Raw genomic sequence first — 13,863 nt, 5'->3', positions numbered from 1 at the left:
GAAATGCAGTATATTTATTTTGGGCTTTCTCAGACTGGTGAACCAAAAGGTTTTCCCATCTTTTCTGCAACATAATAAGATGTATTTGAAAGTTTTTGTTTTATTTTTCACATTTCTTTTCACACAATTTGGCCTTATTTATGTTTGTTTCTATTCAGTGTGTTATAGTTTTTATTCTGTCTTAATTTAGATGACCATTTTGTTATTTCTCGTGTCAAAACACCAGCCGTAATTGACAGTTAAGTGTGAATAGAACTGATTGGTGTGGGTATTGTTCAGACATACAGCTACAAGCTGTCCGATCTATAAGCCTCTTCTGTCTCCCGCTGTCTCACTGGCCTTCTCTAATTAGCTCTGCAAATCAATTGGGATTTATTTTATGGCCTTGTCAGAATGTGTCACAGAAACTGAGCAAGTTTTTCAGCACCACTTTCTAAAGAGACTTTGGACACAAAGAAAGAATCCAAAGCACTCGCAAATCATCAGAACTTTAGATCTAATTGTAGAAAGTCCAAACAGAACATATTAGATGCTGTGACTGAAGAACCTTCTTGGAATGCATCAGCTCCTCTTCAGCCAGCTCCAGCAGAAATCCAGTCACTCAGCGTCTCTGGGCGTCCTTTGATATATTTAAAAAGCCTGGACTGTGGCCCAGCCAGAACCGTCTGATGCTTCTACTTTGTTCTTGGTAACTTCTAAAATGTACAATGCTCATGCTTGTAAGGAATATTTGTTGTTAGTACATCCAGAAGTTTTACCACAATTCCTCTTGTGTCACAGACTAATTGAGAGAAGGTGTACTTTAATTAATGTGATTGTAAATTTAATAAAAAACAAACAAACAAACAAAAAAAGACCCTCTGATAATATTACTTGCATTACAGATGAGAAGGTTTGGAAGACACTTTTTTGATAAATTGATTCAGTCTAATAATGCAGTAATGTCCTTCAAGTATTTTTAAGTATTTATCCTCTTAATTTACCATAAACAGCCTACAGTACAAACCTTCTTCCATCTTTGTTCCCCCTGCCATTACTAGAACGCAAATGTTTTTTATAAGCTATTCTTCAGATCTGTTCTCTCTAGTAGAGTAGCTTTCATGTTTGCTCCATTGAAATGTGTCTTCCTCTATAGGAAGCTTCTGATTTCTGAACCAGCACCTCTGTTCTGAACTAAGTCAAACAACCCTTTGGAGGAAGTTTATTTACTAGGAACATATTCTTTCAGTATTGTCCATACTTAGTGACTATAGACAAAGGTTTGCATCCATTGTTTTTCTGTCTAAAGACCGTTCCCAAGGCCCAGGCCTCATCCACATGGAGAAGGTTTTAGGTGTATCCACAAAAGGTTTTTGTCTTCGGATGCGGCGTCTTGGGAAACCAGAAACGATCCATTTTGAAATTGAGTTCCAAAGTGGAAAATTTTCAAAACTGCAGTTTTTATGATTCATGTGAATGTCCAAACCATGTCTTTTTTTGAAATGATGATGTCATAACTGTCTCTCTGTAATCTGTATGCATCTCACTCTCACAAATAACACAAATGGTGTAGTTCGGTGTAGTTCTCCACCGGTATAATTCTATGGTTGGTGTAGAACTACACCGATAGAACACAGTAGAACTATATGTAGACCTATATGTAGTTTTAAGTCTTTTTTGGCTTAGAACTACACAGTGTGACAACAGAAACAGAAATAGAAGTGACCTGAATGAAGATCTTTGTCACATTTGTAAGAAAACACCGGTATCTTACCCAGATGTTACTGTTAACTCCTTCATTACACATTCACTAGGACTTTACGCTGCCTTAGTCTGACTTGAAGCCCAGTCCTGAAGTTTCAGTGGAATCGGTTCTGCCTGGTCTTACCTCTAACACTGCAGCAGATGCTGAACACGGTCCGTGAGTGTTTGTCCAGTCTCTGATGGAAGCTGGTATGAAGTGGCAAATTCTATCAGACAGGATATCTGTGCCCTTGTTTACTCGACTCAGATCCCACTCCCCACATTCAGCCAGAAGACAAATGCTGTCTGGAAACTTGGCAAACATGCCGGAAATGAGATTTGTTATCGCCTCCCGGTTCTGGTTTGCCTGGCATACAGATTTCACCGGCAGAGAAGTGTGTGTGTGTGTGCTTGAGTGTGATTCCCAGTGTGTGCGTCTTTGCATGCACCTGTTTGTCGGCACATATTTGTCTTTTTAGCCAAGTACTTTTTATGATGTAAATTTGCAAGAGCACCCATGTGTGCATCCTTTCTAAAAAGCAGCTGCGTAATATCAAGTAATCAGAACAGCAGCCTCTCTGTGGACATATCGTCTGCATGCATTCATTCTTCTTTCAATAGCTAATATCTTTATGCTGAGAGGAAAAGCTGGAAATCATGTCTCCAGTCACAACACTGAGCTTCAAAGCCACACAATCAAGGAATAATTGAATACTTATCAGTATCAATCAGAGTTTTATGAATGTGTTATTTGTCTTGATGCCTTTTATGACGTTCCAACAAAGCAATGCTTTCAGAGTGTGTGTCTCTTGGTACATCTATAATCTTTTTGGGATGCTTCAGCGTCTCCATGTATATTTGGGTTATGAATGTGAGGGTGGTTTTTGCTCTCATGACCAATTCAACCTTTTTTAGAGAGAGAAGCAGTGTTTCTCTGACTCTGTTCTTTCTAAATTCATATAGACAAAAATTTTTTTGTCATTGATCGATGTAGTATTTGATAAAATTCAGCTGGGGTCTAAATAAAAAAAAAAAATTCATTTCACTAAGAAATCTGAAAGAAAACAGAAGGCCTTCAGTCAGTTCTGGCATAATGTTCAGTTTTCAGAGCTGATATTTTCTAAATGTTTATTGTAAACTACTGTGTGATTTGACTGAACTTTAATTCCTGTTCTGAAACGAGACAAAGTCAGAGCTCCTGCTGATCAGAGAAAACAGAATGAAGATTTCACCTTTCAGGTATAGCTGCCAGAGATTTTGTTGCCAATTTTCCAATCACCACCTTAAAGGTCCGATTTCTCTTTAAGAACAATAATTGACTGTTAAATCTTCTTTTTTTTCTGGATTTATTAGAATTTGAATTTCTGTAACATTAAAAGGTTCAGAAGATTCTGTTTGTTCTATCTGGGTGTAACCCATATACTCTGCTGAAATACATTTTCCCTGTAAATATGGGCCCATCCAAGGGGAAATAGAGGCTTTACAAGCATTGTTACAATAAAGAAGTAATCAACAACAACTTCTGCAAATGGAGAAGAATCTGGTCTGGGCAGACTGGGCAGAGCTGGTTAAAGCCACGCTCATGAATATAGTGTCACATAATGGAATAAATCATAACTGTAAAATGTACTGCCACTCTTCTCATCCTTTTCTCTACGTTTTCACTCATTGCTGAGGAACCAAACTTTAACCTTTTCTCTCATAACCAATCTGAGAAGATAGAAATATTCACTCTGAAGATTTTAACATAGTTGTTCCATATAACAGCAAAAATTATTTATGAAGAACCTTGCAACTAGATCATACCTTGTGCTGGTGCTCATCAAAGTATTTTTGTTAACTTTAACCATTCCTGTGAAGAATAGTTTGGAACTAATAAAACCTGGTTGGCAAGAGTTATAGTGCCTTGTCTGGAAGGGATGGTTTCTCTTGTGCCTCTGATTAAAACATCAATCAGACCAAACAAGTTGCCCTCCTGGGAATTGATTAAACCATCTTGTCAGGTTACAGATAGACTGGAGAAACACGGGCTGAGATTTTTGCATTGCACCTAGAAAGGGAATCATTGAGTTAAATGTGTTTGAGCAGTGATGTACAGTATTAGTGAATATGTCACTAGTTTCACAGATTGTTTTCAAAGTTTGTTTTTTGTGCATTTTCATTTGATTTGCTATGTTAAGGTCATAAACTTTTTAAAAAATTGTTCCGTTTTAGCAGAAAAGGATGTTTGTGTAATTCCTTCTTTTTTAATCAAAGTTGGAATTGTTCAGTGGAGTTAAAGTTTGGCAAGTGACAACAGAGTTGATGCTGTTCAACACATTGATCATAAAGCGCAAGGATCCCCTACTCCAGCATCTCTCTCCCAGCTTTCTAATTATGTCCTAGCAGAGATTTAAAGAGGAGCAACAAAAGCAAATGATGTGGATTAGCAGTTAGTTAACAACTTATGGTGTTATCCAGGCCCTGGCCACAGCAGCCACAATGACTTGGATGACATGAGTTAGTACAACGTTTAATTTCCCGTTGAGTTAAATAAAGAAAGTTTTTTTTTAATGTGCTGAATTTCAGTGTTGTTGCTGAAAAGTTAAGGGGAAAAAAGCACAACTTAGCTTGAAAAAACTGATGTCAATGCAAAACAAAAGAATCAATCATGATATATTTTGAATCAGACTTTCAGTACTTGTATCACTCTTAGTGCCTTTCATGATAGGTAAACTTATTGGTAAATCTATAAAAAAAAATCATTTTATAAACTATAATCATCCACAATGTTGACAAAACAATGTTGACAAAATAAAACGAGAAGACAAACGACGTATAAAATACATAGTTACGTGTGAAATACTTCTGGGAGGTCTGAGAGCATGCATACATTTTGTCACTTTGTGACTAAAATCATTTTTAGATATAAACCCAAATACAACCAACAGAGCCCACTGGTTTTATGCGTGAGTTTACAGCAATTTGTTGCTGTGGGATATAGAATGCACGCAACTTCATTATTGCCTCATCTACCTACTCATGAATGTGTGTTTGTTTTCCGCCGTTGTGCCCTAGCAGAGCTGAGGTGGTGTTTAATTGCAGCTGTAGTAGCAGCGAGCCACTCGGGGTGTTTTTAAGCTCGTCATTTGCACAAGCCTGCTTCTGAAATCAGCAAACAGCACATTACACCGGCATTTCCAATCCATCTAAGAGGACCGGCAATTTGAGCTCACAGGTGCTGCTTTTGGTTATGCGGCGCTCTGTGAAATGTAATTCGCCATGTGATTGGCTTCATTGTTGCAGCTCCGGGCTGTTTACGCATCAGTCTGTCCGGCCGACACGGTCAGGAGGATGGAAGGACGGCTGAATGTGCATTCGGATGTCATGCCTCCCCTTGAGGCCAGTTAAACAAGCGCATTGAAGTGCAGGCATGAAGAAATTCTCACTTTAAATAGTAACTTTGTGTCTTTTTGTGATTTAGTCTGAATTCTAGGTACTTACCTTGAATCCGTACAGAAAACGAAATGTGCAAATGCACACCTGCCAGTCTTCTTCTCTTTTTTTCTTTTCAGCTGATAGAGGCCAGTGCGTTGGTGCTTGTTTACAGCACTGCACAGTTAATTAGGCATTTTATGGCTGATTTACAGCCTGACTGCCAGACACAGAAGATGGTTACTGTCTTGTCCTTGTTCCCACTCAAGGACTCATCAAAAGGCATTTTACAACACCCAACCGATTCAAGAGGACAAGCACATGCAAGTGGTCTTCTTAACCAAGACAAGGACAAGCTTTTTCCCATAAACTAAGAGGGGAGTATTGATATTAGGAGGATAAGAGCAAAGAATATACCTCAGTGGAGGAGACAAATGGCAACCTGGGTAAAGATAAGTGAAAAGCAGATAACCCAGAATGGTGAGGCCGATGAGCCAACAAACATCATGTTGTTTTGTTCTCAAGCTCCTGTCATTCACCACTTCTTGGCAAGTCCACCTTGGTCAACTATTTGGCCCCCTCTGCAAGCAAGACTATTGTGTTTAGAATATTGTAGTTGTGCTTGTGTATGTGGAAAAGTGCCCAGACAACAATGTTTTCTATGCCTTGCTATCCATATTGTTATCCATATCCATATTGTTCAACTAAAATTCTGAACTCTCCTGGTTTGGTTCCGGTTCGATGAAATGAACTGGAACCAAACCAGAACAGAAGGCGTCCCACCGACATTTTGGCTTCCAGTAAAGTGAAAAATAATCTGAAATATTGCAGCTCATCAATCATTATTTTCTCTTCTGTCATTTAAACATATATTCTAAAAATGCTGCTAACAATAATGTTTACCACTTATCTACAACAGTTTAGAGAGGATATATTCCCCAACACTGAAGCTCGCAGTACATCCCACCCACACCTTCTCACTTCTCACTGATTCAAGTTGACATCAGCAGAGAGCTAACAGCAATGCTACCAAGCACAAACTGTCACCTGAGGAGAGCTAGCAAAGCGCTGACAACTAACAAGAGAAGACATCACATTAGCCAGCGCGGCAGCATGCTAACAGAGCGAGCTGCTGCCTCTGTGCCGCTGTAACTACAGGTGTAGTATTCATTCATGCTTAAAGAGCCTGACACCAGCACGCCAGCAGCCGGCGGCTCGCTCCCACAACACCTGACAGCTAGTTAATGTCAGCCCTTTTTCAGAAACAAGAGAGGACAGAGAAGTAAGAAAGGTGCCTTTGTTTAGGGAGGGCTAACACAGTGTGGAAGCTCTTGACATTTAGAAATGGCTTATTTCCTTTCTCTTTTTATGACCCTTCAACTTTGTTTCCTTGATACTTTTTTTTCTCCATTTTTATCATTGTCTTACTCTCTAGTTTTCTTGCATTTTGTCATTTTTATGCTCTTTTTATCATAAATGTTAACTTCCTATAGATCAACCGTTTCCAACTTTATGAGCAAAAGTCAAAATCTGTGTTTGTACATAAAATCTGGAAGGAAAAGTGGTCAGCAATTATCTTTTATTAAAATTATTTAAAACCTAGAAACAAGAGAAATGTAACCTTGTTCCTGTAATTGTTTCTTGATAGCCTGAAGCAACTCTGATTGAAATTAAACTTTAATTAGAACTCCAACAAGACATTTTGAATTCAGTTTGGTTACTTATTTATAAATAAACACTATATTTCTATAATAACTGAATAGATAAATACATAGATAAAAAACTTTATTAATCCCTTTGGGATTCACCCTCAGGGAAATTGTAGTTCCCGTCTCCCACACAGCACCAGCATATCAAACAATACATCAATACTATAGTCCTGCTGTTTATATTGTACTCCTGTTAGCCCTCCTTCCAACCTCCAGTAAGGATTTGAAGAGTTTCATTGCACGAGGGACAAAGGAGACTCTCTGAGTCTGTTGATCCTGCACTTTGGAAGAATCAATCTCCTACTGTAGCTGCCTTCCTGGCTGCTGATGACAGTGTGCAGAGGGTGGCTGGCATTGTCCATAATAGCCTTGAGTTTCTGTAAAGTTTTTAATAAAATAAAAATTGTGTATGATCTTACCTGTATTGGTGTATGAGGTTAATTCGTCTCCATCTTATCATCAACTTCACATCTCAAATATGCCGTTACAAAACTTCAAATTTACTTTTATTTTACTGTCAAAAGTTTCAGCTTTCTATAACCAGTGGTGGGCACCACTAACTGAGATGTTAGTGCTAACTCTAAAGAACTCACCATGAACATTACAGTACTTATGCTAATGCTAAAGCACTAACTTCAATTCTGATTATTTCCGCTTTTAAAAGACTACAACGCTTGAGCAGCAATTTAATTTTGATATTATAGTTTACATGTTCTACAATATTCTTGCATATTGTATTTTTACATTTTTACTTCTTGAATGTCTGTTTGAAATAAAGTTATTGTTTATTTCAAACTATTTACGCAGCAGTAAACAGTCTTCACCCACTTTAAGATAAAAACATGAACTTAAATGTTTAACTCCTTGAAGAGTCGATAACCAAAATTTCACTACAGATATGAAATTTTATTAAACTGAAATTTTACAAAACAGTCAAATAAATTAACGCTTTTACCTAAAGGACTAAACAATGAATTAGCACCACTAATCTGCATTAGCACTAGTAGATTAGCTCAGCACTGTGCACAACTAAGGTTATGACAAGGACACTTTAAACAAAGAGATGATTAAGATTAATCATAACCTCTTTTGGTGTGTGTATTCCATTTATTGGTACTGATTGTATTTTAGTACCTTATAAAAATAATGTCTTTTCTTCAATGGGCTGTCACAGTATTAAAACACAAATCATTTTAATATTTTCACATTCTTTTTCCAATTTTGCGCTTCTGTCTGCATTTTCCCCAGTGTGTAAATTAGAGCTTCCTAAAATCAAGCCGGTGTGGAATGGGCCTGGAGTTGGTACATATCTGAACCGCAGTCATAGACAGTTATTTTTTATCCTGAAGCTCGTCTGTGTGATCTGACGAGTATTTACTTTATACCTTTGAGCAGGGAAGACATGTAGCAAAGGTCATCATGCCTCTCTGCCTGTCCTTTCTTAAAAAATATATTTGTTGCCATTTGTTAAATAAAGCACTTCAAGCTTTGAACAAACATGCTGCTCTGTCTGTGCTACCCTCCCTGAGGAGTTTCTGTGAGATGGAAATGTGTGTGTTATATAGATTCAAACAGTGCAATGATGATTGCTGCATTCTGTATTATTGACCAAGGTGGCTATCCCCCAAGCTAACTGTAGAAACAAAAGCCCATTAACATGTTTTTGGTGAAGTGGAAAAAGCTGGGAAATAGGACTCATGATGAAGAGTGTAATGAGAATCATTTTGCCACATGGGAATCTGGACATTTGAACAGATGTATTTCCTTTCTCCTTTTCTTTCTTTCTTTTTTTTTTGAGAGACTGCTTTCTACATTTATTGTTTGTATTTTGGGGTTTGGACTCATGTTGATAAAGGCTTCACCGTCTACTTTTGTTTCATCCAGCAGTTTGCTTTCAGTGAAGTTTTCCCTCCTGTTCTTTTCTGACTCTGGATTTGTGTGGACATCCTTCAGGGTCGACACATCCTTAAAAGGTCTTAAATTCATGTATCCAAAATTAAGACCTTAAAATGTTTTGAATTCATAAAAAAAAAGTAAGTTGGCCTTAAATACATTAAGCACAGGTTTTGAGTTTTGCTGTGACAGAAGTATTTACTCATTTATATGTAGTTTATTTTTCTTGTGGGACTTTTCAAGTTTGCATCACACACACTCGAGGGGTTAAGGCTGCTGCCAACTAGCTATTGCTAAATCCTTGCTAGCTATGAAGTTAGCTTTTTGTGTCTATCGCGGGTGAGAGTAAATTATCACCAGTTGGCTGGACGATGTTTGTCTTCGCCATTGTCTCACAATGCTACGTGCTTTCTGGGCAAAAAAGCTTGGCTCTTGTACATAACATATGCAATTTTCTTCTGTACAATTCTGTTGACACATCTTGTAAATTTCATTCTTAAACGTCTTAAATCTGAGTTGGTGAAACCTGCAGAAACACTTTCCTTGTGTCCCTCCTATGCATGTTTTTAAGTTTTCTTCCCACATAAGCATCGGAATCAATTCTAATGTGGGGAGGACACATTAGCTACCGCAAGAGTGGCTAACGGACGGCTTTTTTCTCTCTCCTGTGCGAATTATGACCTTTTAATTGCCATTTGTGGAGTATTATATTCTTGAATAAACTTTCCATCTAAAAAAATCAACTTCCACTCCCATTTAGCTTTTTTCCAGCAGACACTTTAAATGCACCTGCAGTTCAATCACCACCTCTACTGCAGTAACTTGAGTTGGACCACTAGAACTAGCATAGTTAAACCAGAGCGTTCTGTCACCTCATGAGACAAGAATGGGACTTTCACCTTTGTCCTTTCTTTGTCTAGTTTTCAGCAGCCAGACCAAGCGATTCACTCTGTTTATGTTTGGAGGTGAGTTGTTGGTAACTAGGAAAACCTGGAGTGGAGTTTTAGTGATAGGAGTATTCCCCTGTTAATCACCTGGAATGGATTCTTTCATGAATCAATAGAAATCGCGCTCAGGTGGTAATATGTTATTGTAAATGTGGAGAGTACAGACAACTATTTTTCAAATGGTCCATTTGCACATAATCATTATGATGCCAGTAACAACCAGCAGAGTGTCTGGAGTCTGGACTGGTGAGGAGCAGACTAGATATTTATGTCTTCCATGACGCAACTTCAATTTAAATTCCGGCTTCATGGGAGACATGCAGACATCCATGAGGCCAATCTCTGTTGATCACCGATCACTGCTGATCGCCTGGAATGGCTATTACTTTTTTGGTTTAGGTATAAATGATTTGGCAAAGTGGAAAAATTACTTGGCATTAAATTCATCTAATTTAGACCTAATAGTCATATTTTAATACTAATCTAAATTATAATTTTTTTTAGTTACATGCTGCAGCTTTAAGCAGACGTTCGGTGTGAGAGTTCACTGTCTGGTGGAGGTTGAGTTGCTCTACGTCTGTGAAATATTACTACCAATAGTGCGTGGTGGCGGTCCAAGAGCGGGAGCAGAACCAGCGTCTTACACCGCCAGCTCAAAGACTTAAATTATTTTTCAGGTTATTTGTTTAGCTTTCTGGCTATTATACTCATCCGGGTGAGTGTTGGTAGTTGTGCGGCGCTTTACCTGCTGTCTAACCGCTCCTGATGTCTTTTTTTCCTACATCAAGCCTCAATGTAGTCAAACTCTGTCAAGTGTTTGTTTTTTAAATGCCATATTAGATTCATTGTGTTGATGCATTTTGACGTGCTTCACCCCCAAGGTAATTTTCCACTGCAACACGCAAACTTCCCTGTTCACTCTGAGCGTTAAAGTTCTACACGACACGATTTGTTGCCGCGCGCTTGCACAGTGAGAAGGAAAGAAGAGATCAGCTGCACACGCTGGCTGCGAAGTGATCGTTTTGGTGATCGGCAACAGGAGACAGTGATCGGCAATCACCGATCATACACTTTTTCACAGAAATCGGCCGATAATGATCAGTGGAAGATCGATCGGCACACCGCTAATGCAGACAAAACTTCATTACAAACATTTTTAGAAGCAATTTTAAAATGACACCAAAAATATGGATTCAAAAGCAAAATATATTCCATTGAAATTCTTTTCTGTTTTCTCTGTTTTTCTATGCAGCAGCTGATGAGAGAACGACAGCAGATGGCCAGTCGTCCCTTCACTTCGGTTGCCGTGGCGCTGGAGGTGGGCGGCAACCAAGAGGAGCTCCAACAGGTCAGAGTGAGGCTGCAAACACTGGCGCACTCGTACAAGTAAACACAAACAGAGCACACAGACTACATTCAGTGGCAAATTTCATGTGAGTTTTCTTTCATTGAAAAACCCATAATAATCCGAATGAGCAGCTTTGTTGAGAAAGGTTAGGATGAAAAATATCTTTCTAGAATCGCAGCATTTCAAACTTATTTTTATGAAACTGTTACAAACTGATGTACTGAATATTAAAAAACAAATGATGGAAAATGAATTATTACATATTTAATTCGTTTAAAATTACTTACATTTTGAATAACGATAAAAGAAAATTGACCACTGCTGTGAAAATTAAACACCCTGAATGTATTCCCATTTCAGACTGATACAATTACACACAGGTTTGTCACATTAGTTTCTTATAAATAGAACATTACTGGCTTTGTGATGGAGTTTGGATGATTTCTAACTGATAAAAGGAAAGTTAAGACCACAGTTATGTCAAAACATTTGTTTATGACTTTCAGATAGAAGGTTGTTGCAACTTATGTGTCTGATAAATAACTTACAGAGAGGTCTGACAAGAATTTGAAAACATCATCATTCCACTGAATAGATAACAGTCTACAAGTAGAGGACATTCAAAATATCAAGCCGAGGACTGGCAGCCCAAGTGATTTTACCCTGAAGGAAAACCTCATATTAAAACTCCAAAAACTCTAAAATTTCATCATGTTACCAAAGACTGGTTCAGAAGTAAGAAAAAGGATCCCCTAGCTGGCCACTAGGGGGCTTAGTGTCTTATCTTATTCCTCTAGAAAACACATTTTTTGTTGATATATTTTGTTTAATTAGTAAAATTAATACATTTTTATGGATTTAACATGTTGAAACAACAGCACTAATATCCAAAGTTAGAGCTACAAGATTAGCTGTGTGACTGTCGGTCATCACAGAGAGGCACATGGTCATCCTCATGGTTTGGATCATCCTGTGGTACTAGTTAGGTTACAGAACACATAGCAGTAAAACATGTAAATGCTCTGTACCTTTGTCTTGATAGGGAAGTTGAGGATGTCACGTGTCCAGTGATCCATGTGCCAAATTCAAACTTTATCCAGAGTCAAAGTTTTGTAATGTAAAGCTGTTATTTGGTTCATAGGATTGGTATTGCTGTTCTTAAATTGGGATGATTTGATTTTTAGCTTTTATTATCAAGAGACAACTGAATTTTGCTTGAGGGCAAAGTTGACCCCAAGTAAAATCTGAGCTTTCTACACTTTTCTTGCAGTTTACATCTAAGTGAAGTATCTTGTGTCAAGCTAATGTTCTGTAACATGTTACTGTTTAGTTGCCAGGTGTTCACCAATAAATTACCTCATTTAACAACACATGCTCAGCAGCAAAAGGGACCAAACTCATTTGAATAACCTTGCCTGCATGACATTTATTTCAATTATTAATAGTCCTAGAAGCTGTAATGGATTACAGGAGGTGATCCATTCACCTCCTGTAATCCATTACAGTCTCCAGGACCTGAAAACAGCGCCTCAGCCAAAGTAGAACTTAGTGACAACTGTTGAAGAATGAGTCCAACTTTTCAACATGATGTGTTTACAAGTTCTTTAGTTCTACATGAATTTCAAGTCTTTAGGGTCTAGTCCAAGTCAATGCTTGGAGAGCAAAGTCTGAATCATCATTTGTCCATCCTTTGAAGTGATGTTAAAGTCAAGTCTCAAGTCTCCAGTGTCAAAAAACACAATTTTGCAATTATGATGTTGTCATTAAATAAGAATAGCTATTAAAATAACAGGTTAATAAGTCTGTTCATGCAATGTCATTAAAAAACATGCCACGCCTGCCACTTCTTGTCATCTTCTTTGTCCTTTCTGCCAGTAGAAACATCTGGTTGGTCACCACCTGACTCTTGTGATGTGGAAAAAGTTGTTTTTTTTCCATTTCAGTTTTGCAAAATACACACATTTTGATGGAGTCAAAAAAAAAAAAAAAAACACCTCTGCCCAGCACAAAAACCATTTATCGAAAAACAATTGTCGTGTTTTCATTATGCAAATTTATTATGGTAATTCCAATTTGCATAATTATAGGGTCAATGGAAACATAGCTACGTGTGCATAGACCAGAGTTCACTTCAACGGAACCAAGACAAAGGTTTTTAGGCAAACCAGAATTAACTTTTCTGGTCCGTATCAGAGTTTGATTGTGCATTCTCACCTCCCCAAATGAACCTGACTTTCTAGGCAAAAGACCTAAAGTGTTTTCTACTTTTGGATTTTAGGATTTTTGCACAACATAAAAATAATAGAAATGATTGACATGTCCATATTTTTTTTGTTTAATATTCCATCATTTTGTTCGGTTTGTCTCGGCCCAGTTGAATCTGGTTCCCTCTGGAGTAACTTCCCTTATCTCTGCTTCAGCCTGGTTTCCATTTCAGTCTGAAAGGTGAGACACAATGGGCCAGCTCCATTCACACTGAGGTTAATTACACAACATCTGGTTCATAGGCAAGCACGCAGCTTGGCATAATTGTGTAATTAATGAGCAAAAGCGAACATTTCCATCCTGCCCTCGTAGTTTGTGTTGTCCTGTTTATGCAGCTGCAGTGTCTCGTTAAACAAATGGAGTCATCATCACTTCATTTCATGCCATGTTTAGATGCTGAGCAGGAGCCCTGCAAGGAAAGTTACTAAGAAATGCTGAATTCTATTTTTTAACCAATGTTTATCTTTTATATTTAACTTTGTTTGCCTGAATGTTTAACTTTTTTAATCAGTTTGGTGTTAGCAAAACTGTTGGAATGGTCATCATTCATTCAATGAAGCATAAG

The 13,863-nt window shown here is 37.9% G+C and overlaps 1 protein-coding gene across 5 annotated transcripts in view; it reads left to right on the top strand.

Annotated features, from left to right (window-relative positions):
- Window positions 1–13,863, top strand: part of LOC102221619 (attractin-like protein 1) — a 361,245-nt gene that overhangs the window by 286,736 nt on the left and 60,646 nt on the right. For 2 of the 5 annotated variants that reach the window (XM_023327068.1, XM_023327066.1), the window contains one exon: window positions 10,938–11,033. In XM_023327068.1, the coding sequence (XP_023182836.1) occupies window positions 10,938–11,033 (96 nt within the window). Of the gene's footprint in view, window positions 1–10,937; window positions 11,034–13,863 lie in introns of those variants that run through there. The other 3 variants (XR_002752045.1, XR_002752046.1, XM_023327067.1) reach the window with 3 other exon arrangements.

The sequence above is a fragment of the Xiphophorus maculatus genome, chromosome 22, assembly GCF_002775205.1.
Source record: "Xiphophorus maculatus strain JP 163 A chromosome 22, X_maculatus-5.0-male, whole genome shotgun sequence".
In the NCBI taxonomy this organism is placed as follows: domain Eukaryota; kingdom Metazoa; phylum Chordata; class Actinopteri; order Cyprinodontiformes; family Poeciliidae; genus Xiphophorus; species Xiphophorus maculatus.
Note: the sequence above shows the minus strand (reverse complement) of the source record. Positions and strands in the feature narration are given on the sequence as shown.